General features: G+C 44.4%; 1 protein-coding gene across 1 annotated transcript in view; it reads left to right on the top strand.

The window, feature by feature from the left end:
- The window catches only part of IQSEC3 (IQ motif and Sec7 domain ArfGEF 3), a 110,557-nt gene that overhangs the window by 32,287 nt on the left and 51,229 nt on the right, over positions 1–27,041 (top strand). Inside the window, exon 2 of the mRNA XM_054214465.1 lies at positions 13,995–14,075. Coding sequence (XP_054070440.1) covers positions 13,995–14,075 — 81 coding nt within the window. The remainder of the gene's footprint in view (positions 1–13,994; positions 14,076–27,041) is intronic.

Raw genomic sequence — 27,041 nt, 5'->3', positions numbered from 1 at the left:
GAGGCTTTATTGTCTCTTCCCAACACCTTTTCTACAGCTCTGGCATCTCTTAATGCACTACACTCTTTTTATACAGAGCAGCAGCTGTCAAAAGTGGAATTTCCCCCACCACACAGCTTCCAAGGTTAACTAGAGTCTAGGAAGAATCTGTTCATCACAAGAATCAAGATTTCAACAGCTCCTAGTGCTAAAGTAACCACAGATGCAGATACTGCCACTGCTGTCGCCTCTTACCAAGAAGGGAAGCATTGTCACATCCCAGCATCTAGGGTCTGGAACCATCACTGATGTAGCTTCACAGCTGAAGTGTGAAAGCACAAATAGCACTGCCAGTTTATGCTGAGCCACATGGTGTCAGCTTATGCTGCAGCCCTGTTGGCGCCAGGGTACTGAAGCAAACTTGTTAAATCTCAGTTGTTAGAGGAGATTGCCCAGCTGTAAGTACCACAAGGTTCAGAAGGTCTACATCAGCCATCTTGTTTAAGGAGCAGAAACACAATCAGTGCCACAGTTCCTCACTCTGATTTGTAGTAATTGCTTTTGAAACTTTCCTGAAATATCTCTGCAGAAATCAGGCTCCTGTAGTACAGGAAAATCTCTTATGTTTATGTTTCCAGAACCACACCTTAAATACAGTTTTTTACAAATAAAGGGAAGGAAACAAAGGACTCCAGCACATGGTGGGAAGCTCAAAGCTTTACTAAGTAGAGAATAGTAATGGATTTGTAAGTCAGATGCTTTAGCAAGTTAAGGCTCCCCACAAGGCACAAACTAGCTGCAATAAGGCACTACAGAGAGATCCAGTAGCATAGACAGATATAAGCAGCTCATTTAATTCAAAATGAGCTGTACATTTGGTTGCACATGCAGGCTATTTAGGTTCATATAGTCAACAGTGGCTGAAGAGCTGTTTTTTTGGCCAGGTATAAGAGTGTAAGCTGACATTTGTATGTCAATTTTGAGATAGGGTATGGATGAACAATCAATATATGCAAGGCATCAGGTTAGGAAGTGATGCCTTCTCCATTTTTGTGGTGATTTTTTCCCAGTGCTGCTGCACCCGACAGGGAGTATAAAATAATCCAACTCTTGGGACTAAGACTAACTTAAACTCTCATCATCTTGATAAATTGACTTGACAGTACATTGTCCTACTGGTTTTAAATCCCAGGAATTATTGAGCAGTTAAGAAGGGAACAACTTCCATAGCTTTTCCAAATCTTAGGTTACCTCACTAATTCCACATGCTCTACTGCTACCTTAGCAAGGTCAGGAGTTTATGAAGCCTCAAGAAACTGTGAAATCTCCTCTTGACCCAAACCCAAGTATCCGTGACAGTCAAGTGCTGAGCGTACAAGTTGCTTCCTCTCCCCACTTGCATTAGTGTCAAATGATACTTTCCTTCCAGGGCAATTACATATGCAAATTCATCTGGTCTTTGTGTCAATCAGCTGCTTTGTCCACAAGCAGTCTTGAACACTGCCTACTTTTCATGTGTCAACGCCCTGGTGGAAGCACATGGGTATGTGTGAAAGGGAAATAGGGAAATTAAATTTCTCCTAAATCAATGGTGACTATTCCTATCTGTCACCTGAGGTATCAGATCTGCAACTGGTCCTGCCCGTTTCTTCTGCTCTTCCCCTCTCACAGCAGAAGCAGCTCAGCTTTGAAGCAGCAGGGAACAGCAGGCTTTAGTCTTGTGTGTGACACCAAGCAGCCTATGTCTGGTTCTGCATTCCTAATTCTCCTTGTTGTCCTTACCAGCTAGGAAACCACTCCACTTTCAATTGTAGGTGTCACTGATGCAACAGCCCCAGATGCCTGCAGGTTTGGTAGTAACTGGGTTTCCATAGCCAAGGGCCTGAAGCAGCCTTCTGCAAGCCAAGCCAAGTCATGATCTTTTTCACCACATTCAACTGCACTCCTTTTGTTATACCATTTTGTGTCAAGCTCCAACATACAGTAAAGTCTGAGCAGCTCAGTACTAGCCAGCAGGACTTAACCCACAGAATAATCTTGGTAATCATTGGTGAGTGCATAGAATAAAGCCACTACTTAAATTTAGTGCATCAGCCCAATGTGGTAGTAACAAGCTTTTAAACTTGTCTGTAGTAGGTGGGCAATTCACTGTCGTGCTACTCTGGTATCCAGCATTGAATACAGAGCTGCCTGCAAGGGCACAGAACTGCTGTGATACAAGCAGCAAATCTGGCCGTGCATTTCCATGCAGGGACAAGTCTACAGACGACAGTGTTGCTAAGGTGCATGAAGAGTTCAGTGGTGAGCCATTTCTGTGTATGCAGCTAATTTGCATGTTTATGGGATTCTGAATTATTAAACAGCACTCCTTCATATAGCTTTGTCATTCTTCACTGCTGAGGGACAGTTTGATTTTAGCATCTAGAAATTTCCGGGGCTTTCTTCCTGTACTAAGGGGTTAAACACGAGTGAGAAGCCAGTAAGAAGTCTAAGCCTGATTAAAACCAGGTCTAATACTCAGTCATAACAAAAATCCTTTCACTGAGTCCAATCCTGATACTTATTCAAAAAGTAAAAATAATTTATTCTTACTGAGGAAGAGACCTAAATTCCATTTATATCTCACAGTTCCAGTAATTGTGAAAAGGGTTGCCAATTCCACTAACACAAGCCTTAGCTTTTTTATGGTGTTCATACATATCAGCCCAAAATAGGAGAGAAGAAAAAAGGTGTTTACTGTGCTAGCAGAGCATTCAGGCAGAGTGCTATTTCTTGATCTCTTTAGGAGGACCATGTACTCACTGGTATTAGGCTGACAAACTATAATTATTATATGAAGAACCGGAGGGGATTTGGACAATGCTCATCAGTGTAATTAAAAGTGAGCTTTTGCTAGCTATTTCCATTTTATGTACTTATAAATCTATTATTTGAGCAAAGAAGAAAGGGTCTTTGTATAGTACAAAACAAGAGGTATGAAAAGATGTTTTAAAGCTACAGAAAGGTCGCTACCAGCATCCATTTGCAGACATGTAATTATTCCATTACATATATAACCTTTAAAAGAAATGAAGATATTGAAGATAGTTGGAAGTGAGGGATGCTGTCCTGGAAAAGGTCACATGTTGTCTTGGAAAAGTAGTTTTCTATGAATATACCATCTTTCCACTAAGAAATTAATACAACTTCTGTTTATGGTAATTATTTAATTGAAATTATTTCAGGAATTTACATAAACTCCCCCTCACACATGCTTCAGATTTACATAGAAGCTTCCTAGTTGTGATATCCGAAGTATAGTTTTGGTTACAACTAACTAAACCTCTGCTCACTCCCAGTGTGTTTTGCATGTGTCACTAGAGGATCTCCACGCGATTAGCTGTGCACGTATATTTAGAATATCAGATTGCTCTCTGATACAGTAGCTGTTTTTCCTGAGTACCTGATAGCAAGTCAGAGCAAGTGATGTTGTGACTTGTCTATCACAAGAAGTCATCCACTGTTTTCACCATTGACAGAGGATCTAAACAAGACTGGTGGTGCGCATTGGGGTATTGCATAGTCCAACATACAGCATTTGCTCCCATCATGGCCGCTTTGCCTTCTTCCTCTCAGTGCTTACAAAGCGCCAATCCAATTAGCAGACAGCCATGATCTCTGCAGCCAGTGTTCTTCTGGAAGAGAGAAATCCAATTTAAATGGGGTGAATGGACTCCCCACTCACACGTGATTCAAAGACATTTCAGGAGAGGCAGCTCCGCCAACCTCTGATAATAAACTCTTCCACCCAAGAAGTTTCTTCCTGGGAATTGCATAGCAGGTAGAATCATTTCCCTCATCCCTGTTCCTACTGTGCCTTAGGAAAAGAATTAATTACAAGAAGAGAAGCTTCTCAGCGAATCACTTCCACTGGGCCAATATGAGAATATGAGAAGCAACCTCCATAAACCTAAAGAGTATTTCCTCAACTAGTAATTCAATAAGACAACAACATAGCTAGATCAGAGATACAAGTACCCCTCTACAGAGAGCTTTCAGCAATGCTAGCTTCTCGCAGGCCATCCACGTGTTCCAAATCTGAAAGTTTTGTTCCATCTGAGTTGAATACTATTTCCAAATCTCTTCAAGCTGCTGTTTACTGCTTTAAGGATCAGACTTCCTTTGTATAGCAGATACTTGATCTTAAGTTTCCTCCCGTGGACAATTTCTGACACCTAGACTGACTCTGGTTATAATGAAGTTAGTCCACAGATAATTGAAAGTGAGTGTATCACACTTAGTTCACCTCAAGTTAAGTTATTTTATCCCACTGTAGCTGAAGCACCAAGAGCCACAAAACTGTACAAAGAGTAATGCACCACCTAGCATGAAAAGTGCTGGAAGTTGGACCCAGACTTTGCTTCTGGCTGTCACAAGGAGATTATCTGGCAGACTTGATCCAGAAGTCATTGTGGACTCTCCCCCTCCAGTTGATTCCTGGGGCGTGTATGAATACCAGCTGCTCCTTCCATTCCTTTTTCTGCTCTTGCCTGTTTCCAGCATGTAGGGGAAATCTGACAGTTAGCCCAACCACTCAGTGTAGGCTTGACAAATGAATTAGATTTCCTTCAAGTGTTTCTGGGCAACAAAATGGAGTTGTCAGCAGGAATTTTCACTGAATACAGTGAATCCACAGGTGACATCTTTCTGGTCTTCCTCACTCTTGCCAGTGATGTCTAGAGCCTAGATCTGCAAGTAAGGAAATTTCTGTCAAATAGCCTGTCACCAACAAGAGAAAACAGAGTGTCTAGGTCTATGGCAAAGGAGCAGAACCCACTGAGCCAGAACACAAGAGGCCACGGCTCATTTTCACCATCTGCCAGACACTTTGCTGAGTCTGACCTTAAGCCCATGAATGCCAGCTCAAACTATCCCTTCATGCTCAGACCCTCTTTAGTACACATCCACACACATTTGTCCATGGGTCATGTTCTTCAGGCTGAAGTTGGTACAAAACACCCCAAATTCTTTCTGAAATCCATGCACTCATCTGCCAGTCATGCCTACACTTTTTCCACAAGAATTTCTTCAAGGTAAGAGTGAGGATGTACAGGAGAACTGACTACCACATAAAAGGAGTAAAGGAAGCTGAGAAACCAACTGTTCAGGAAGATATGGCATTAATATCTCCATCCCTAGAAGCAGATGGTGATAAATGAATGGCATATTTGACATATCTGTTGTAGTCACCCAACTAGTTAACCAAAAAAAGATCAGATCACAGCAGCATTGGCTTGGATCTTCTTCCTCCAACACAGGAAATTCCATTTCCTCAGCACGGTGCCTTGCGCTTATCCTTCCAAGCTGTGCTGTTCTGAAGAACCCACAATAGCTCAAAGACACACACTTGCGTCAGCATGTCACATTGAATTTCTGCTTTCCAAACAGTAGTGTATGCATATGGTATTTTATACTATTGAAGTGAATTTATTTTAAGATATTGTATAGGGTCTCTAAAATGAACATATTCTGGTGAGAAACTGGAAATACTCTGTCAGTGGGAATCCCTTTTTCATGCCATCCCTTCTACTAGAAAAATAAATTTATAGTAGTGCTGTACAAAGGATGTATGACTTAAAATGTGTTTATACCAAGAAACAATATGATGATTAAGCAGGTACTTAGTAGGTTTTTGATCTTTTGATCATCAAATTGCCAGAGAAACATCATGGAAGAAGACATTCTCTCAAACACTCATGAGGTGTTCCAGGCCAAGTTCCAGACTACAAAACATATCTGATTTTTCATTTTTGGCAGGCGAGCAGAGAAGATTGGTGCGCCTGTTAAGTTCTCCCCTCTTCACCCCTCCCAGCATGACTCTGGGGGGCGGAGGAGGGAAGAAGGAAGAACCGCTTTCAGAATGGTAAAGAGCGAGTTGTGGAATGATAGGCACTCAAGTGGACTGAAAGAAGAGCTACCATGAATCCTGGCAAGGCTGGGCATGTATGTGTATGTTATACATTCATCCATCATGCTGACACTGCCAGGGTGTTTCTTCAGCAATTTGTTTTTGTAGGCAGTAGTTACGTCCTGGCATCTAGACATCATCTAGGCACATCTTCATTTTTTTCATACAATTAATTAGATATCTAAGCCTGTGAAAGGTTACAGGCAGAGCTAGACAGTCCCTGATCTGAAGTAAGTTAAGAAAATCCTAGATGTGGATGATGTAACTGGCACTCTGCACACAGATACGTAATGAACATCTACCTCTGTAGGCAACAGACCAGAGAGTCGATGACAAGTATGTGGAACAGATATAAAGTGGTTTTGCATAGACTATAGTGGCATGTGCAAACCCTTTACAAATATCGCACTGACCTTCCAGATAGCTAAAGGACTAAGGATAGACACTGTCACTTGAGAGGATGTTTTTGATGAGGAAGTCGACGCAGTGATGACTTGGAAAGCAAAGTAAATCTATAGCCATAAAACTATCATATATGGAGTATTGGAAGAGGCAGAGACTAAGAAGTTAGGGAAGGGAAAATAAAATCAAAGTAGCCTAAAAGTGTTGGTAAGAGCTTGCTGGGTCAACACACACAAATTCCAAATCATCTTCCTATCATCTTTTGCTCAATTCTTCTCTCTGCTTCCTTTGTTGTAGTTTCATCTTCGGCAATCTTCCGTGCAAATCTGACTCCAGACTGCTTCAGTCTCATTCTCCTCTTTGGGGATTAATATTGGGACATTTTTTGACTGAATACAGAAGTTTTTGACAATTTAGAGAAGTTTACCACATCAGTCCATTCCAAAGAGGCATCCCAAGGACACTTAGGTTGGGATTTTTGTAGTTACTGGTAACGTAAAATAAAATGACAGTCTCAGACTTGTTTCACTCTCATGTATCAGTATCTTGGCTACTAAATCCCTTGCCCTTTAACACAGGATTTCTGAGACAGTCAGATTTGTGAATCTGTTTTGTGTAGCTGTTTTTCAGAGACGGCCAACATCAGATGTTCAAGATGGAAGAGCAAGGAGAAGCACAGTAGATAGCCATGGGACACCCATAAAAGCCGCCTTCTAACGCTGAAAAGTTTGAGTGCTATACATTGGCTTTGGGAAGGGTCTGCATTAAGTATTCTCATAGGATGGTCTCTAAAATCTCCGGTTCCTCTCTGAATCTTGTCAAATTCTTGCCATCAACAGTATCCCATAACAGTGAGGAGGCCATCAAACTTACAAGGAGTTAAGGAACTTAAATTTCAGAAAATAACTTGAATTTATTTTTAGTCATGTATGGTTTCCCTACAACATAAACTCTGACCATGCTTGTTGTCCCTCCAAAGCACCAGCTAATGACCTAGAATTGAGTTGAGTAATTAAGACAGCTAGAAAGTTTCAGCAAGGGTATTTTGGAGTGAAGAGTGAAGTACCAGGGAAGAATCAGCTAGTTGCTAGAAGGAACACTTTTGGAAACACTGTCTCTTTCAGATCTCACTTCAACTGTCAGTTCCAGGTTGACTGGAGTCAAAAATAGATCTAGCTCAGGAGGGAGATGATAGAAAGAGTAAGACCTGCAGCTAACATTAGCTAGGTTGTGTCACCTTCCATTGGTAGGTAGAGGTAGCATTGAGCTATACATTTTGGGTGAGTCAGAAGACTGTGCAACCGGCCTTTCGTAAACTTAGCGTTGCTAAATAGAACCTGTTTGTGGTTCTCCAGTCCTCATCTTAGGAAAGATAACAGCCAGTAAAACTTCATCTGAGATTAATTGAGTTCTCCTTTGACTCTTTCTGCCTTTAATCTTCCACTTCTAGGCCGTGATTTTCTGTAACTCCATCTGTTCTGTTGGCAGCTATCCGAAAAAATGCAAGATAGAGACAAATAACAAAAGACTCCAGGAAAGCTGAGACATCCAGCACTACAAATAATGACTTTTGGTCGAAGCCACTAGCATTTCTTCAAAAGGTGGAGTTTTAAAGAGAAACCAGAAATGCTACGTGAGTTGGACTAGTTATTTACTGATAGAACACTGCTTGAGGGATCACCGTTTGCCTTTTAGCATGGTCAGATTTCTAAGAACTGATGTGCACTTAAGCCAAGAGCAAGGCTACTGAATATGCAGGCCAGTAATACCCAAGTACCAGGCTACAGAGGTTAAGCAAGTACAGGCAGTTGGAGGACCCAGTGATCTTAATTGTTCTTGCAGTAGGGGCCATGCCAGCTATCCTACATAACTGACCAGGGCAGCAGCCATGGTGGGATGCAGGGGTGATGCAGCACATCAAAGAAAAGCACGCTCTGTGTACTCATAGTGAGAGCAATTTCCATTCTGTCTTGTTTTGGCATTTCATGTAGTCTAAAATCATTCGTGCAGAAAAACACAGAGCTGCTCTTTATCTATGGGAACAGGCCACACTGGATATTTGTTTAATTAAAACTGACTGCTGGAGAGCAGGGAGCACCACTGTTTTCCATATGCTGTCTGGGCTGGGGGTTTGCTTTTGCAGGGGGCGGGAGAAGAAGAAAAAGGGGTTAGACTTGTTTGCCGTAACACAGCTCTCAGCAGCCAGGCATCTCTATTTCAGGACAGCTGTCATCAGTGCTAAACTAGTGGGCACTGATGCTTAAGACGGGCAACAACACTGAATAAAGATAAAGCCCCAGGCACTTGTCGTAAGGGAAGATACAGCATTAAGGCAATTTGAGGAAAGTTTGGACTCCATTGGCCCTGTGATGTGCAATCTAGGTAGCTTACATAGACTTTCAATTTTTGAACCTCAGCTCTTGTACCCTCTATGACACCAGTTTTTAAGAGAAAGAGGCTTGGCTCTTTGGGATCCATAGCTGTAAAGACCAAGGCAGCACAAGTCAGGCTGCCCCTTTGCAGCACAGTCCAACTTTCTAGGAAGCCAGAAGGGTAGAGCTAACTCCTGAGCTGACTAGACAGCTTGTGCTAGCCAGGAAGTGTGGCACAGACCTCTATAAAGTTTATCACAGAGCTGGAATTGCTGTGGCCGGACAGTTCATTCACAGATACCCACATGGAAGCTGCAGGCAGCTGGCTGGAGGATACCTTTTGTTAGGAGCAATGTTAAAGACAACTGAATAAAATTCAGTCAGTTGTTTTCTCTCCAAGGAGAGGGGGATAATGTTTCAATTGACAGCATGGATTACTACTGGGCCAAGCACAGCTTTCTATGCATTTAAGATAGGTGTGGACTGTCAAATCTTCACCTCTGGAGCATGCGTCCCAGCTAGACAGAGCAAGGCAGTGACAGGCTTAGGCTGCTTCCAGTCCTCCTTTTGCATCTATGCTTGCCCTTGTCCTCTGCTGCTCCTCCACACGTAACTCACGTACTGCTGGCAACACTTACCTCAATAGGCCCTTCAGCATCTCTCCCTCTCTGTTAGCCTCTTCGTCTTCCGTACCACCTAACTTTTCACTCACTCAGAAGACCTTTTCTTCTTGCTGTCTTTTCCCTTCCAAGCTTTCATTGGGGTGCAGCCCAAGAGATAATAATTTGGTTTTAAAGCAACGACTTGGAAACAGAACACTTAAACAGCATCCTGACAGACGGGAGAAATCATCTCTCTTCCCAGTCACCTACCTGATCTGCCCACAACGGTTTTTGTTTAGCTGCAGTCTCTGTGATGCAGTCTGAGGAAGGTAAGGTAGAGACAAGTCTTACGCTTTCTGGTGTTTAACTCCTCAGAGGCTGCACATTCAAGTTTTATGTAGCCTTTCTGACTTATGAAGTAAGATTTGTTCAAAAAACAAAATAAAAAGAAAGCACAGAAAGGAAATAAAACCCACCATCAAAAGTCTAACACTGACTTCAGACAGATACTAAATATCTCAAGACTCACTTTAAAGCTGTGCAAAGGGTGACAACACCAAAAGGGAATGAAATTCCAGGTAGCCACCAGCCATTACAAGCCTGCCAGGCCCTCTTGAATCACAGCAACAAAAATAGCATCTTACCTGAAGACTTCACAGGTTAAGAAGAGAGCTGCTTTCCTAGAGCGCTTACTTTAGGCTTAGAAGTCATAGTAAAGCCCTAGGACACTTGCCTTTTGCGTCCAGATGAGAGCTGCTTTGTCCAGATAGCAATTAATACAGCCTCTTCAGGCAGGGAACAGGTCCACTTCTTCCACAGCAAGTTAACCCTTCCTCTCCCAGCTCCTGTCTGGGCTTTGTATGCCATGCTACAAAGGCGAGGGCATGGCTTTGCAAAATATCGGATATATGCAGGATCAAGAGATGGAAAGAAAGAGGAAAATGAACAGGGATAGACTCTAAGGTGGAACCCCATCCCTGTGGCGTATTCCTGGGTAGCACGAAAGAGACAGAGAAGCAAGCTGTAAAAGAAGAATGTAAATAGACACAGAGCTCCAACTGCTCGTAGGCATTTGGGGAACTCAGATTTAAAGATATCCTTCCCTGCCCTGAATCAGGGGAACAGCTTTCAGCACAGTCTTAGAATATCCATTTACACCTCATATATTTAGCCTGTTTTTCACCACCTCCCTGGTGGCTTCTCCATGGGAGTCATGGCCCCCAGAGAGGGAGTCAAGGATCCCAAATGGCTTGCAGGCAGATTTCTGCCTCTGGGCATGATCAAGATCTAGTAGTGGTACGTAAGGTGCACAACCACTCCAGAGATCTTGGGATCTCAGAGGTTCCAGAGGACTCTGGTTTGGGCAGAAAATACCAAAGGTTAGTGTTAAACACACATGAGAAATCATGAAAACTAGAGTAAACAGCTGACTGTGCAGCTGCAGTGCTCAGAGCATACTGATTCTCCGAAGAGTATCTGTGAGATGTTTTTTCTTAAAACGCCCACAGGAGACTGAGCTTAAAGTCCTGTAACTTCACACCACCCTTACTTTTCCTGTTTACCCTTTACTTTTCTCTTTGTTTCTATCCTCATAATTAACTAGCAAGGCATTGCATCTCTATACAAGCTTCTATTTCTCAATTTTTTTGTCTGACCTCATTCTTTCCTCTTTTTCACTATGTTTTTCCTCCCTGTTGTTTGCTTTCTTCATGTGTAATTAAGAATTGGAATGGTGCATCTGCTGTTTGGATAAAAGCGGAGGACAGCGTAGCTCATTTAGGGAAGTCTTGAGATTAAAAATGGCTGAAATTTGGGGTGTCCATTTTTTGGAAGACTCCATTTGAACTCCAGTTGGTGAAGGGTCTAGAGCACAAGTCTTGTGATGAGCAGCTGAGGGAACTGGGGTTGTTTAGCCTGGAGAAAAGGAGGCTGAGGAGAGACCTTATCGCTCTCTACAACTACCTGAAAGGAGGTTGTAGTGAGGTGGGGGTTGATCTATTCTCTCAAGTGACAAGTGATAAGACAAGAGGAAATGGCCTCAAGTTGTGCCAGGGGAAGTTTAGATTGGATATTAGGAAAAAATTCTTCACTGAAAGGGTTGTCAAGCATTGGAACAGGCTGCCCAGGGAAATGGGTGAGTTGCCATCCCTGGAGATATTTAAAAGATATGTAGATGTGGTGCTTAGGGACATGGTTTAGTGGTGGACTTGACAATGTTAGGTTGATGGTTGGACTTGATGATCTTAAGGGTCCTTTCCAAACTAAATGATTCTATGATTTCAAAATACGTTGTTATTTTTATCTGGAAGTGGGCCCTTTTTTTCCCAGCGGTTCCTGTAGAGACGAAATTCGGTAAGAAATGCCAATATATAACACTTCTGAAACCAAGCATGCTCTTCAGAATGAATGCCAGCTGTTGTTAAATCAGCTGAGAGCCTTGTGCATTTCCACACTGCAGCCGACGATGTCTGTGACTCCAGGGCTGCTCTGCAGAGCCGACTGCCTTGGCACAGGTGCTCCACACCTCTTGAGCTAGCCAACTCCCAGCATTGCTGCTTTAGGGGTTGGGCAGAACAAAGAGCTGGGTGGAAAACCTGATGGCCCCTCTCCGAGGGACTACTTGTATGGCATGACTGCACCAGAGATGTGGGATATGGAGGCATGGCCCTCCAGCAGCTTACCAGGAAATCCATGTAAAGCCCTGTAATTTGAAGAATCTTTGTCAAACCCAAGATGTTTTCACCAGACAAATTTGATGAATCAGTGTTTTTATGCAAAACCAAAATTTTATCAGAAAATTCCTGACAGATTCTAGCTGCAAGCAGAGTGACAAGATGTAGGAGCTGGAGTATTTGTGTGAGCCTGCTTGAACATAGACTCCAATGTGATCCCACCACTTGCTTTAGTAAAAGAACACCACAAGTAGTTTATGGACACCCCAGTCAGGTAGGTACTTGCCACATGAGAAGTTTAAATTAGAAACAGTGTAGTGAGAACCAGCAATAACCAGGCTGGAAGGAGAGAAGGTATGTGAACTGGGTAGTTACAGAAATGGAAGACCAGGAGATGAAATCGATACGTCATGCAAACATGTCCTCTGTTTACCAGCAGGTTGCATGTCACAGGCAGGGACTGAGGGCATGGGCAGAGGTCAGTGAGGCAAAAGCTAATGCTTTTGTCTTGCCCCTGCTGTATTGCTCCTGCCAATCCTGTTGTTTCTAAGGAAAGATTCCTTTTGAGAATGCATTGGAAGCCAAGGAAGCAGAAGAACTAAGCAGTTTGTTAAATTAAGCTAGCCGAGATGACAGAAGGAGGTGTCTGGGAACAGTATCCTCATTGCCTGTAATTTAGCTATCTTTGTGGCCATGTCTGTCGGATTTTGAGAAAGACAAAGGTGATAAGCTTCATATTTCAGAGTGAGGGAAACTGTGGCAGGACCTTTGGAAGAATCTGAGACTCCATGACAAGCCAGGAGACTTAGCTTTACTGTTTCTGTCTGGGTTAGAAGCTGCAAAAATATTTTTAAAAGGAGATGACCCCATTTGAGCCCTGGGTCTCTGCAGTAGCACTGAGAGCAGAGCTCTAAGTGCTATTCCACTGACTTGGAGACAGGGTGATTTTATGGCATCTGAGGATTCAGCCTGCTTTATCTGCCCTGCTTTTCTTCTCCTCTTTTAATTTTCTTTTACATTCCCCTATTACTTTACCCCCTTGACACCGTGTCTCTTTTCAGTGACCCCTTTTCATTGATGAAGGGCATTGCGTTCAGAATTGGCTGTTGATTTGTTCTGCCTATGACACCTCAAGGGCCTCCCTGCAGGTATCTTAAAAGGATCTCATTTTCAGAGATGCTGAGCAGCTCTTACTGTCTTCCAATGCTGTGATAAGTACCCAACACCCCTGAAAATCAGATTCCTTATGTTTCCAGGCAAGGGACCCAAGAACAAGTCACTCAAGACCAGTGAGCAGTTTTGGAAGTTTGGTCTAGGATTTCTTCCTTCCGATTAATTCTTTTGCCTTTCTTATCTAATAAACACATTTTTAGCCTTTTGTTCTCGTGTTTTGCTCAGGTTTATGGTTTTGCTTTTCTTTGCCGTGATATCTTCCTCTCGTCATGATCTCAGCCCCCCTACTTGTGCTTGTCCTGTAAGTTTTCTGCTACTGTTTCTGTAATGCACAGTGCTGATGTGCCGAGGCTATCATCTCTGTGCCCTAGAGAGGTTTCAGGAGAAATGTCTGCGGAGTTAATTTGCTCACTGTCAACAAAAAAATCAACTTCTTTGCATAACAATGTATAGGAAACATACCTAAGGAAACAAGTCTAAAGGGAAGTTTTTGACCCAAAAGAAATAAAAGTTAGAGACAGGGAAAACTGTTTTTCATGAGATGTATGGGCTCATGAGACAGATACTGATAGAAGGAAACCTTTTTATTTGGGTGCTTTTGCCCCATTCCCTACAGCTTGACATCAGCAGCAGGACAGGTAAGGCAGGGGAATAGAGTTGTCAGCCCCCTACTCTCCTGCTCCCCACCACCTTGGAGTGCAAAACGTTCATGTAATAATCAGATTTCTGTTTCAGCATCACTGGGAGTCACTCTCCCCTTGGAACAGCCCTGGGAAAGGCATTTTCCCTTGAATTTTCTGCTGAGTGAGCTGAACACTGACCTGCTATGGTGTTTTTTTTCTTACAGGAATGAAACTGTTTTACACCAGTTCTGTTGCCCAGCAGCTGATGCAGAGCAGAAGCCTTCATCTCTGGACTCCTCACCAAGGTGGGAAATTGCTGCCAGCAAGACCTTTTCTTTTCCATCCCCTACTTCCTTTTCATCCATCACTAATCTTCCTGTCCCAGAAAAAAACTCACGTATTATACACGCCTATCCTCCTACATCCTCCCTTATGTCCCATGTCCCCAGCACTGCTGTCTCTCTCTTTTCCCTCCCAGAGATTACTGTTTGTAGTGTTGTGTAATTGCTCACAAACCCATTCTGGCCTCCACTCACACACACCCATGCACCTCCAAAAAAATACTTTCAGCCTCTCTTCAAACGTCTACTTCCATCAACCCGCATTCACACTTGTACCTTTCCTTACCCTTCTGCATCACTTTGACACCGACATACACATGCTTCACTCTTGTCCTTCAAATCAGTTATCCCACGTTATAAGGTGCCTGGACACACACGAGTATAGACCCATAATCTTTAAGCTACAGCAAAAGTCACCAAAAAAACTCAGGGTCCTGTCTCATATGCTGAGACAGGGTGGGGGGGCACAGTTTTACATGTGTTGAGATGGTCTGAGCTTGCCAATGAAGGACAATTACAGACAGGTACTATTAGCTATTACCAACTTGTATCCAGTGCAGCCAGGTGTGGGTACACCAGCAACTGTCATAGCTTTCCCTCACCAGTGAATGACATCAGTGCCAAGACCAAGGGGTCCAAGGAGCTTCAAAAATACTTGAGATGTACATACTGCGTATAGCTTCCATGCTTGGCCTTGTCCCTCTATTCTTGCCATCTCCTCCTCTCACAACTTCTTACACCTCCATCTCACAGACCTACTCCTTTTCCTCATGCCTCATCACCCTTCTGTCAACAGTAAACAGGTTTCTCTTTAAAGGTTTTGCTCATCACACTGCTAGACTTTTACATCTGACCTTTGGCATCTGTATAAGAAGCCTGAATTACTAGGGAGAGCTCTGGACAGAATTGGGCAGCTGAATTGCAGTAGTGAGGCCGCAGCATTTTTTAAATGATATTTCTCTTGTTTGTTCTGCTCACTGGAGCAGACTGTGGTTTCTGATTTCCTTCCAAGGAAAAGTGTGAAGAGAACAGGGAGGGGTGTGTGTGTATGTTCAAAAGTAGGGTTCAGCCACACTTGGAGACAGGGTAAAGAAGCAGGACTCCTCCTGCGTATTTGTGTATGAGGGTGGAAGGGTTAACCTCCATGATGTCTGTGCTGAGGGCTTTCAAGCATTGGTAAAGTTTGCATGACAGCCCTGTGGGACATCTGCACTTGCACCTCTGTGGCAGATGGGGAGATGCTGGCAAGGAAGAGGAAGAGACAGCAGAGGTTTCTGTTGTAGGGACAGCAACCTCTCCCTTGCATTTCTAGAGAGAGAGAGAGAGTTTTGCTTATGATGTGCTCTATTTTGTCTGAACCAAAGCTCAATTTTGCCATAGTGTTCTATCTTCATACTCTGATCCTTGACCCTGTCCCTTTTTTGTCCCAGCCTCCATCTTATTTCTGATCGGTTCCATTAGTTTCTAGCATTTTCTTGTCCTACAAGGCTGTCACTCCTACAGTGAAGACACTCTAGTGTCGTTTTTGTCATGCTCATACTTCAGGCCTTCCTTTTGTCCCAGTGACTCCCAAAAGCCGTACCTATCCTTTGAGCCTGAGTTTTCCTGCCTTCCTTGTGCTGGGAACCACCAAATTTCTCACCTTGGAGTTGGCAGGTAAATTGAAGAGGAAGCAATCATTTGTTCCAGTAATTTAACAACTTTGGCAGGTTGCATCCAAAGATGAGTCTAAGCCAGGAAAGTCAGAAGTGGGAATGAATGGCAATGACCCCTACAGCATGTTGCATCTGGGCTTCTACTTAAGGGGCTTCTCATACTGATCTGTGCCTGTCCATTTTATGTCTTTTGTAGCTTGTCCCACTCTCCAGGCCTCCTTCTTTCCTTACTTTTTTTCCCAAGGCTTTCTCTTGTCCTCCCCATTTCTATTGCCCCCAGACCCTAATAGCTGTCCTGAATCTGTCTGTGTGTGACACAATATTCTATGTAGAGATAGACATGGTTGAAGCCACCATGGCTATTTGAAGGTGAGAAACAGGCATGCAGAATTTTTGCTTTTTGAAACAGAGAAACTTTTATTTGTGATCTCTCTATGTGACTGTCTCAGGCGAGAAGAGCATCCCTACTTCACACACCGTGCCAGAAGAAAGGCAGAGCACAGGCAGGACTATTAAACTCACTGGTCAGCTTCATGCTGGACAGAAAACACCTCCTAGCCTCTGACAGGTCCTGCAGTCAACCATGGGATTCCTTCATATCTGAAGTTACATATACAATGCAGTGAGGAGGGCAAAAAAATGCAGGAGAGGGAAAAACACAGGGTCACCGTGGAGCAGATGTCCATAGCTCATAGTTATGCTGCTCTGGAATGGCACAATACACTGCTGGGAGAAGCTCATCAGATCATTTGCAGAGCCTGTCACCCTGCTCAAATCATGAACAGGCTACCCATTGAACCAAGGCAGAACAAAAGTCAATCAAGACTGAAATATATGGGTCAGACAGCCTGAATAGGCAATCAGTTCCTGGGTGAGCCAAGCGTATCCCTAAATAAGCTCATCAGGGCTCCTGATGGGAGAGCCTGGGACACAGGGGCTCCCTGTGCAGCTCTCCTGAGCCCTATTGAATGGACAGCCAGTCACAAGTGGTGCTGTGGTGAATTTGATAAACCAGCTCGGGTTTATTCTTTCTTTTCCCCCTCCATGATCAGGCATTTCCCTAAATGAGATAAATCCTGTCAGAACTGATGCCACTAATAACCATCAGCCGTCTAGTTTTAATTAGAGTTTGCTTCATTAATGCCTCAACTCCTCTCTGCGCAGCAGATTAAATAATGTACTTGCAGCTCATTTACACAAACCCCCAAACTGCAGGGCTGAGCTGCAATCCTTTAATTAAACAGCCTGGCTGATCCCTACCGCTGCCTCGGCTCATCAGTCTAAGCCGATTAAAGAGAATAGGGACTAATAAAGAGCATAAACAGGGAAGTGACTCTCGTCTCTTCAAGGGACTTGGAGACTCCAGTGGTGATCGGCTGCTTTCTCCTTCTCTACCAGGAACCTTACCTCAGCCCACATCACTTCCTTCTGGGACCTGCAAAAATAGTCCTGCTTTCAGCAGGAATCCAGCTTTATCTTGTGGGACAAGAAATCCTTTGGGAGACTGAGGGAACATTGGCAGCAGGAGGGTAACGCAGCAGGGACGGTGAAGATAAAGAGGGGCTTCGAGGCAGTAAGAAGAGTGACTGCCTGACTGCATGAGAGACCAGCAAGAGCAGCCACACTGCTCAAGTGTGGGGCAGAAGCAGAAGGAAACACAGGACATAACAGTAGGAGGTTGGCTGTCAGGAACAGTCCGTGACAAAAGTTTGTCTCTGCTTGTGGTTTGTGATGGTCATTGTTGTTCTTGTGTGGTCCTTCATAATGTTTGTCCTGCAAGATTTCTGACTCTGTCTTTACTACCTGTACAGCTAAAAATGCGTTGGCTTCACTTGGGTGGGAATGATTAGGAACATGTCAGTGTCTAACCACTCAATAGAAGCCAACTCGATGAGACAGTTGTGATCATTCCCACTCGTATTGTTCTGCTTTGCTTCACTGACTGCCACGAGCAGCACTAGCTCCCTTCTCTCCTCCAGCATATGAATTCCTTGTGGGGGGTTACAACTCCATGAGTTTAGCAATACAAATTTCCCACCTGGCTGCATAGCTGGGTTGCACCAGCAATCAGCAAGACTGGCGCCGTAGGCCATGAATATTAGGAGACAGATTTGATCCCAGAATCTGCTCCCAAGCAGCTCAGAGCCAAATTACAGTATGAGGTGATGGCAGCAGCAGGCAGATTCCTGTTGCTAAACTCTTAGGGCTTCCCCATTTCAAAGTAGAGTGTAAATCCTGGACATGGACCACCATTGGACTTGTACACCACTGGCTTCATGACCATAACCCATCTTGCAGGTTGGGCTTCCACTGGGGATGCCAAAGATCAGGTTGAGGGGAATGAGGGGACCCCATGGATGGCAGTAGAACCTAACCCTGCTCCTTTACTGAAGTGCTGATTAGACTCTGATTTAGCCAAACCCTATAATTTTATAAAGCAACTGCTCTTTTTCTTGCTGGCTTCTGCCTGTTAACAGCAGCATTTCATTCTAGGGATTTGAATAGCCTAGTAATTGCATTTCCCACTTCTCCCAGTCTCACACAGTGGAGACTGGCATCCCAGAACAATGACCTTAAAATGTGTCCAGCAGCAGCCCAGCTCTAACAGGATTACATACCATTTTCCTTTGTGTGAGGTAATAGGGCTGAGATGAGAAAGATTTGTTTCTATTAGAGTAATGAGAGGAAATGATGGAGTCACAATTGGAGGGAACAGTATATTCATTCAGTTGCCTTTCATAGGCTTTTCGGAGCCTGCCTCTGGCTCGCCTGAGGTGCTGAATAGGAAATCAGCAGAAAATCACCTCTGCTCCAGTGATAGGAAAAGTTCTACATAAAACTTTTAAGCACCTGGGGTAGGTCCACTTTGACAATGGACGTGGGGATAGCACTGGAGGGCTGACGGATCATGTCACAAAGGAGGCTGGACGGGATCCGGGTGCATTTGTGTGAGGGGCAGGATCAGATGCCAGATAGCTCTTTGGGTAGGGGGTATGTTCCACCTACATTTGTGGGAGAGAGAAGGTCCTTCCTATCTGGAGGAAGTGCAGATGAGACCTGACCTGCTTTTAAGGCAAAGGACACAAAGAGTCCTCCCAGGAAGAGGAGAGGTCGGGGATCTGAACAGTCTTCTGGAAGGACTTGGATGTGTACTGAGCAGAAGAGCTAGGGTCTGAAACATCCGTGGAAACATCTATGGAAAAGTTGGGCAAACTCTGCTCGTCTTTTTCTGTAATATTTCCTCACTTTCCAGTAGGGAGACTGCTGCCTAGATCAGGGTTGAAACACAATTAGTGCAACTAGCAAGTGTTTACTTCATGATTACGGACCAATTAAATTGTAACTCAATATAGGTTAGACTTCAAACAGCTGTGTACTCATTTCTAAAGTGCCTGCTGGATTAGTCACACTCACAGATTGGTTACCGCCTGGCATCACAGCACCAATTAATGGTAAGGAGACATTTAAGTCATTGGCTACATCTCCAAGCCAGCCTTCCTTACAGTTGTGGTGAAATTCCCTCTTGCTCCACTCCTGATTTACCAGAGTACACAAATGGAAATACGTGTTCTTACTGGCAGGAGTCCTTTGTGCTCGTTGCTCCATTTTTACATGTGTGAGGGTGAAAAGTGGATGGACATATTTTAGACAGTTCTTTGAAATCAAGCCTTCAAACATCTTTCTTCCCAGCTGTCTGAGCTGCGTAAGAGTATGCTACAACCTAAGCAGCACATGGTTAAAAAGCAAAATCTGACTTCATTTACTTCTGGAGATCTGCTGGAGACTCTTCGTGTCTCTTTACCTGAACTCTCTGTTTCCATTGAACATGTGCTTGTTCTTTGTCCTATGAAGTCATACTGGGAGACACTGGCACAAAAGAGCCATGAACATTATCCACTGCACAGTCACAGCATCATGTCACTCTGGCTCCCCACTGCTGTAGCCCAGGAACATCTTTCCTCCCAGTACAGCTCTCACTTTGCCCTTGGGTCACTCTAGGTCCTCTAACAGTTAGATCCTCCTGAGAATTCCACAAGACTTTGTTTGGATTGTGAATGCAATAGCCCTTAAGACTGAGACCCATGAAGCTGATGAGAACTGAACCACTCTTCAAGCTGATTCTCCTTTTAGATATCACCAAAGCATCTTGATAAAAAACAGGTGGGGAATGATAACAGGTGGTGAATGATGACTTTCCACCAGTACCCATCGCTCTTTAAGCATTACAGAAAAACAACTGAGCTACCCAACATTTTGTCTGAATTTGTAAAAGATTGACCTTGCCTGACAGAAAGAATGCAAATCCAGTTCATGAAATGGGAAATTAGCCTTTCTGGTTTAAGATTGCTGGCGGGATATTGGATATATAATCTGGAGGTTAGTGCTTCCGCTCAGCTCAGAGTTACTCAGTGGCTCTGGCCCGGGTGTGGAACATGATAATGATTCTAGTCTGTATCAAATCAGATCTATAACCTACCACACAAAACATCATAACAACTCTGACTAATTGGCCCCCGGCTGTCAGTGTCAAGTGCAAGCTCCTCCAGTTAGTGGACCATGGACGCTGAATTCTTCTCTGATTCTTAATGGAGAACACGCCAGGTCAGGCTTACAGCACCTGGACATGCCAGTGCAAAGCAAGCCTCTACGCCCATGGTCTGTGCCTTGTGTGCACTGAGGACAAATAACTCCATATGCAAAGCTCTTCAGACTGACTTCTTTCATTCGTGCTAAAGTCCTCCATAGCACTTTTTTTGAAAACACACAGGAGAAGTTTGAGCAGCATTTCTGCTTTGTTAGTACATCTTGTTTGTGCTTCTTTTCTCATTTCTTTTCCTTATTGAGGTCACAGGCATGAAGAGAGGATTTTTTCTGCTTCTTAACAGGTCATCTACTTATTCTTTCCTCCCTGTAGACTTGATAATCCTGTTCAAGATATTACAATTGGAGGTTGTGGGGATGCTGCAAATAGGCAGGGATGGGTCAGCAAAGTTCACATAAATATTCCCCAGGTTCATAGTTGTCAGAGTTTTGATTTTAGTCTGACACAGAGATGTGGGTGAGGAGAAATGTCTAGACCCAGATTTGAACTCTTTCTAAACTTGGGAGTGAGTAGATTCCTTGCTTTTCATGGGTATTTTGTACAGTCAGGACTAGCAGATTTAATTGCTTTGCAGCAGCCTAGATACAGAACCACAAAGGTACTTAGTGCGTGTAGAATTGGGGGAAACAGGGAAACACAATTATAAGCAAAAACTGTTTCAGAGAACACCCTTAACATCATAGTTACCAACAACCTTGGGAATCTCTTGCAGGGAGGTATAGGTGGCAATTCTTCTGGTACTATGGCCTGGGAGGAATGTCTCTTTCTGGAAGCATCCAAAGAAACAGGAGGTGAGTTTCAGTTGCAGCATCTCAGTCCTGTGAAGGAGATCCACTAGGACGTTTTGGCACTATCGCCCACACAGGCATTTCTCTGCTCCTTCTCTCCAACAGCTGCTGCGGCCACTTCCAGGCAAGTTTGGAGAACATGAGGGTGGGGAAGTAAAGTGAGGAATAGATGGGCTCTTCAAACGGAAAAAAAAAAATCTCTGGCAGAAACTGGAGTCTCCCTGTGATATTGGTTGCTTGCTTTGCCCCTGTCAGCACTTTTCTTTGGGAAGGAGGAAGATGGCAGGAGAGAGGCCAAAGAAAACCCATCTGAAGTATCCTTTTTTGAAACTGCAAAGATACCCATCAGCCACATGTTTTCCGAGAGCCTGAAGCTGTATACAGTCTTGACTGGCCACATGTTCTTCCAGTCCTTCCTTTTCCCCTGTTACGCCTGTTGCTTACATGGGTCCTGCCCTAGAGGAATTTGGACTTGGAATCAAGTATTTTTCTCCCACATGTGACATGATCCTCATGTTGTCATGCATTGCAAAGAATTCCCTGCCCATAACATGGCAACTTTTTAAAACCAGTGGAATGCAACATAAACACCTGATATATCCTGTGTTTTCTGTGTGATAATGCCACAGAGATGCATGAGAAGAGGCTATGACAGCTTTGGAAATAGTCCTGTACCTAGCACTGGAAAATGGGCACAGACGGTTGATGAAGTAATAGCAGATGGACTGTGGTGGAGCTCACACTATTCATTCTAATCCTCTACTGATATCATCTGACCTGATCTGCATCAGTCAAGATGCAGCCACTTGCAAAATTGGGCCATTCCAGATCTTGGGTACGCTAAGGTGTGTTCTGTTGAACTTGACAAGGTGGTTGCTGTGGACCCTCTGTCCACACACTTACAAGGCAGAGAGAGATAAGGCAAAGGGATGGAAAAAAGAGCCAATGAGAAAGAAAGGGAGACAGACTCACCCCAACAAAGATAACAGTGCTACTGTAAGGAAAATGGATGGCAAACATGCTCTACAGAGAAGGAGAATGACAGGAGAGGAGTAGGAAAAGCAGGAAGTTAAAAAATAGTGTAAATGAAAGAAGAAACTGGAGGGAACAGGAACATATGAACAGGAGATAAATGAGCAGGTCCCTTGGCTGGAATATTCCTGTTCATGCCAGTATTCTTTGGCAGTGACAGCAATGAGGCTGTGGCCTTTTATTACACATATTCTTGCAGTGTCCTGTCAATACAAAGGCCTTTTGTCTTTTCTGTGCTCTGCAACACTAACTCACTCCTATGCAGGTTCATCTTCTGACCACCCCCATGGGGCAAGCTCTGTGCTCAAATACAATAAGCTCTCCCTTTGGAAAAACATGTCTGTGCTCCAGAGTTCTTCTTCTGCATGTGGCCCTGGCAGGCTTTCATATGCTCCAGGAAGAACTGAAGAGTCTGAGATGCTGAAGAGAAGCACACTGTAGAGCTGCTTAGGCCACTCTATATGGGCTCTGCAAAAAGCTAGATAGCTGAGGGAGAGGGTGTAAAAAAGTTGTGAGATTTTTGGGACTCTCACCTGGCTTGTTCAAAAACTGCAGAAGAGCTGGAGACCTCTCCATCTTCTGTGAGGAAACATCAACCTGAAGAAAAATATCAAGACATAAACAGAAGCTGAGTTCAGTGAGATTTTTCTTTTGAGACTGAGTAACCTGACTCTGGCCACACCATTTGGAAGTGTGTTCTAGTAACTTTTAACCATCTCTGGTTGGCACCTTCATTCTTTCCATACACAGATTGTACCATCATCCCACCAGGAACTGTATTTGCCTAGTGACTAGAGACATGTGTCACCTTTGTTGTGTCCCACACTGGTATGTTGCTGCTTTCCTGTAAACAGGTTATGATTCTGTTATTATTGCCTGTGTATCTGGGTTGACTGCAATCTCTCTCATTCCATCTTTTGGGGAAAGAGGGAAGATGAGGACAGACTACCCTATGTACACATTGCTGGTGTTCTTTTGCACGTGTCTTCTGGGGTGACTGGCAAAATATAACAGATGCCTGTAAATTCCCAGAATACACTAATGTGAGAGTGATAGGTCAAGATGCACAAAAATGGATGGTGCAGAATTGCATTATGAAAAGTATTGCTGGGCTGTTACCCCACAATTGGTTCTTATAAGCATGTTACATAGTGTCTTAAAATACAGCATATTGGGATAGATCCTCCATTACTTTGGTGCAGTCCACTGGCATAATGCCATTTAGCACCAGCCGTAGTTCTGCTCAACACCACAGTAGGATTGGTTTTGTCAAGTCAAACTCCTATTTTTCTTAATGATCTTGCCCCAAAAGGTCCATGTCTGAGTACAAATTATAAGGATGGGAATGATCTTCATAGGGGAGAAAAGTTCGAGTGACCCTAGGGGAATATGAGCTTGTATGACCAAATGTTGAAGCTGCTAAGTCATCCTGTTTTCCAAATGGGAATGAAGAAATATGGAAAAGGAAATAAGGCCTCAGGGAAGAGAAGTGACATGAAATGGATCAGAGTGTGAGTGAAGCACCAGTGACAAAATAGGTTAGAACTTGGAGATGTAAAGCTTTGTGCCTGCTGTACAAGGCTGGGGGGTGGTCACTGGATTGGGGAAAAGAGGAAGGAATGCTAACCGTGCTGTTTCTCTCTTGGTCTTCAGCCATAGGCTAACCTAAAACCCTAGATCTGAACACACTGGCAAAGTTAAAAGCTGTATCATATCTGATTTCCTAAAGCTGGTGTTTGGACTGTATTGAGGATGGTGATTTGAGGCTGTTACCCTTTATGACGAGGAGGACCATCCTTTCTTCTCTGTGGTTTGACACAAGCAGTGGCCCTCTGCTGGGCTGAAGTGATCACAAGAGATGAAATAGCCGAGATACATAAGAACAGAAACAGAATTTATCTGGGTTGCCCAAAGATCTTCCTGTGAAGCAGCTCACTTGCTGCCTTCATAGAATCATGGAATCACAAAATAGTTTGGGCTGGAAAGGACCTTTAAAGGTCATCTAGTCCAACCCCCCTGCAGTAAGCAGGGACATCTTCAACTAGATCAGTTTGCTCAGAGCCATGTCCAATGTTTCCAGGGATGAGACATCTACCACTTCTCTGGGCAACCTGGTACAGTGTTTCAGGACCCTCAGCATAAATTATTGTTTTTTTCTTATATCTAGTTTAAATCTACCCTGTTTTAGTTTGAAACCCCTTGTCCTATCACAACAGGCCCTGCTAAAAAGTTTGTCCCCATCTTTTTTATAAGCCCCCTTTAAGTACTTGAAGGCTGCTATACAGTTTCCCTGTAGTCTTCTATTCTCCAGGCTCAACAACCCCAACTCTCTCAGACTGTCCCTATAGGAGAGGTGCTCCAGCACTCTGATAATTTTTGTGGCCCTCCTCTACCCGCTCCAACAGGTCCATGTCTTTCCTGTGCTGAGGGCTACAGAACTAGACGCAGCACTCCAGGTGGGTCCTCACGAGAGTGGAGTAAAGGGGCAGAATCACCTCCCTCAGCCTGCTGGCCATGCTCCTTTTGATGCAGCCCAGGATACGGTTGGCCTTCTGGGCTGCGTGCGCACTTTGTGAGCTCATGTCCGGCTTTTCATCCACCAGTACACCCAAGGCCTTCTCAGCAGGGTTGCTCTCAATCTCTTCATCCCCCATCCTGTATTGATACTGGGGGATGCCCCGATCTGGGTGCAGGACCATGCACTTGGCCTTGTTGAACCTCATGAGGTTCATACGGGCCCACTTTTTGAGCTTGTCCAGGTTCCTCTGCGTGGCATCCTTTCCCTCAGGCCAGCCACACCACTCAGCTTGGTGTTGTCTGCAAACTTTCTGAGGGTGCAATCAATGCCACTGTCTGTCACTGATGAAGATATTAAACAGTACTGGTCCCAGTGTGACCCCTGAGGGACACCACTTGTTACCCATCTTCATCTGGACATTGAGCCATTGACCACTACCCTCTGGATGCAACCATCTAACCAGTTCCTGTTCCACCGAACAGTCCACCCATCCATTTCATACCTCTCCAGTTTAGAGAGAAGGATGTTGTGGGGGACCATGTCAAAGGCCTTACGGAACTCCAGATAGATGACATCCATAGCTCTTCCCTTGTCCACTGTTGTAGTCACTCCGTCATAGAAGGCCGCTAGGTTGGTCAGGCAGGACTTGCCCTTGGAGAAACCATGCTGGCTCTCTCGAATCACCTCCCTGTCCTCCGTCCTTAGCATAGCTTCTAGGAGGATCTGTTCCGTGGTCTTCCCAGGCACAGAGGTGAGGCTGGCAGGTTGGTAGTTCACAGAGTTCTCCTTTCTACCCTTTTTCAAAATGGGTGGAATGTTTCCCTTTTTCCAGTCACCAGGGACTTCACCTGACTGCCGTGACTTTTCAAATACCATGGAGAGTGGCTTGGCATTCAGTATTCAGTTACCCTGATCCCTTAGGAAGGAACTCAGAGGTGCAGTCCAACCCAGGGTCTGTCACAACAGGTGGAAAAAGACCACAGAAGGCCTTCCTTGGGTCTATAAATGCCAAGATTTGCGTCCCTAATCCAGTTTACAGGTAGCTGGAATAGGAGAGCAATGGGCTGAGGAGATATGCAAGGTTTCCTTGCCTTGTAGAGGCTCTGCTGCCTCCCAGCCCTAAATTCATCTCATTTTAGCAGTGAAATTCTATCTTCTGCATGATTGCACCAGCAGGCTTTTGTCAGCGAATTCGGTGCTGTTCAAACCTGCCTCAGGGATGAGGAGCCAAGAGATCTGAGTTGAAGTGGCAGAAAGACTGCTGCTGAGAAGCCAAGTTTCTCTTTCCCGGGGTGCTGAGCGGGCAGTTACACTAATGCAGGATGCCATCTGTTTTTTCCTTCTCTAAAAGGTCGTGTTTACCAAACATTGCAGAGGCAAGAGAAGTCTGGGGTTAAAGTAAAAGTAATTAAACCCTGCAGAGCAGGACCCCCCTGTGCCTTCACTGTCCACTTGGTGCTTTTTGCACCTCAGTGATAAGCACAGGTGCCCCGTTTGACACAGCCATAAGTAACCCCCTCTGCAGTGACAGGCTGCAGGACCTCCTCCTAGTCTAACCTGCAGGGACAACACAGCAACCGGCCTGGGGCATCAAGCACAGAGGTGTGGTGGGCAGCTGAGAAAGGGGCTCTACTTCCTGAGCTGAGTCCTGTGCTCCTGCAGCTGGTGAAATAGGATGCGGGGCTGGGAAGAGAGGAGGAAAGAGGGATGTGCCCCAGAGATGGCCCGAGTCTTATTCTGAGGTGTCACCCAGACACACATAGGAACTATAAGGAAAACACTGTGTGACAACCACACCACCCAGCACAGACAACCTTGCACCTTAAACACCACTTCTCATACAGCGAGAACCGGTTTAGCTGTTCCAAGTCACTCTCTGGAGGAACCTGTCTGTCTCCATGAAAAAGCAGAGATCCTAGTCCTCCGGTGGCTGAAGTTACTCATGGAGAGCCGGTCCCTCAGACAGGCAGCCAGCCCAGACTGACACCTGGACGATCATCTTTGCACCACAAGGGCGTGGGGTGCATCAGAAAACTTTAGCCCCTGTAGCGCTGTTCTGTAGCAAAAGGTACGACGACACAACAATGTGGGAATTACACAGCACATGGGGATCATATTTAAATACCAAATCTGAAATAGAGGCCCTGACTTTGGCTTGTTGGACCCTGTAGGACTTGAGACATTTACTAATATTATTACATTTTCTGTCTGCTTAATACACATCTCACCGAAAACACTTTAAGCAATGTTGAAAAGATGTTGCCTCGTTCAGTCTGTGCTAAAGGATGTTAAATTTAATTGATTTCCAATGTATTTACCGTACTGTACTGTCAA

Source organism: Rissa tridactyla, chromosome 1 (genome assembly GCF_028500815.1).
Source record: "Rissa tridactyla isolate bRisTri1 chromosome 1, bRisTri1.patW.cur.20221130, whole genome shotgun sequence".
NCBI classification, from domain to species: Eukaryota; Metazoa; Chordata; class Aves; order Charadriiformes; family Laridae; genus Rissa; species Rissa tridactyla.
Note: the sequence above shows the minus strand (reverse complement) of the source record. Positions and strands in the feature narration are given on the sequence as shown.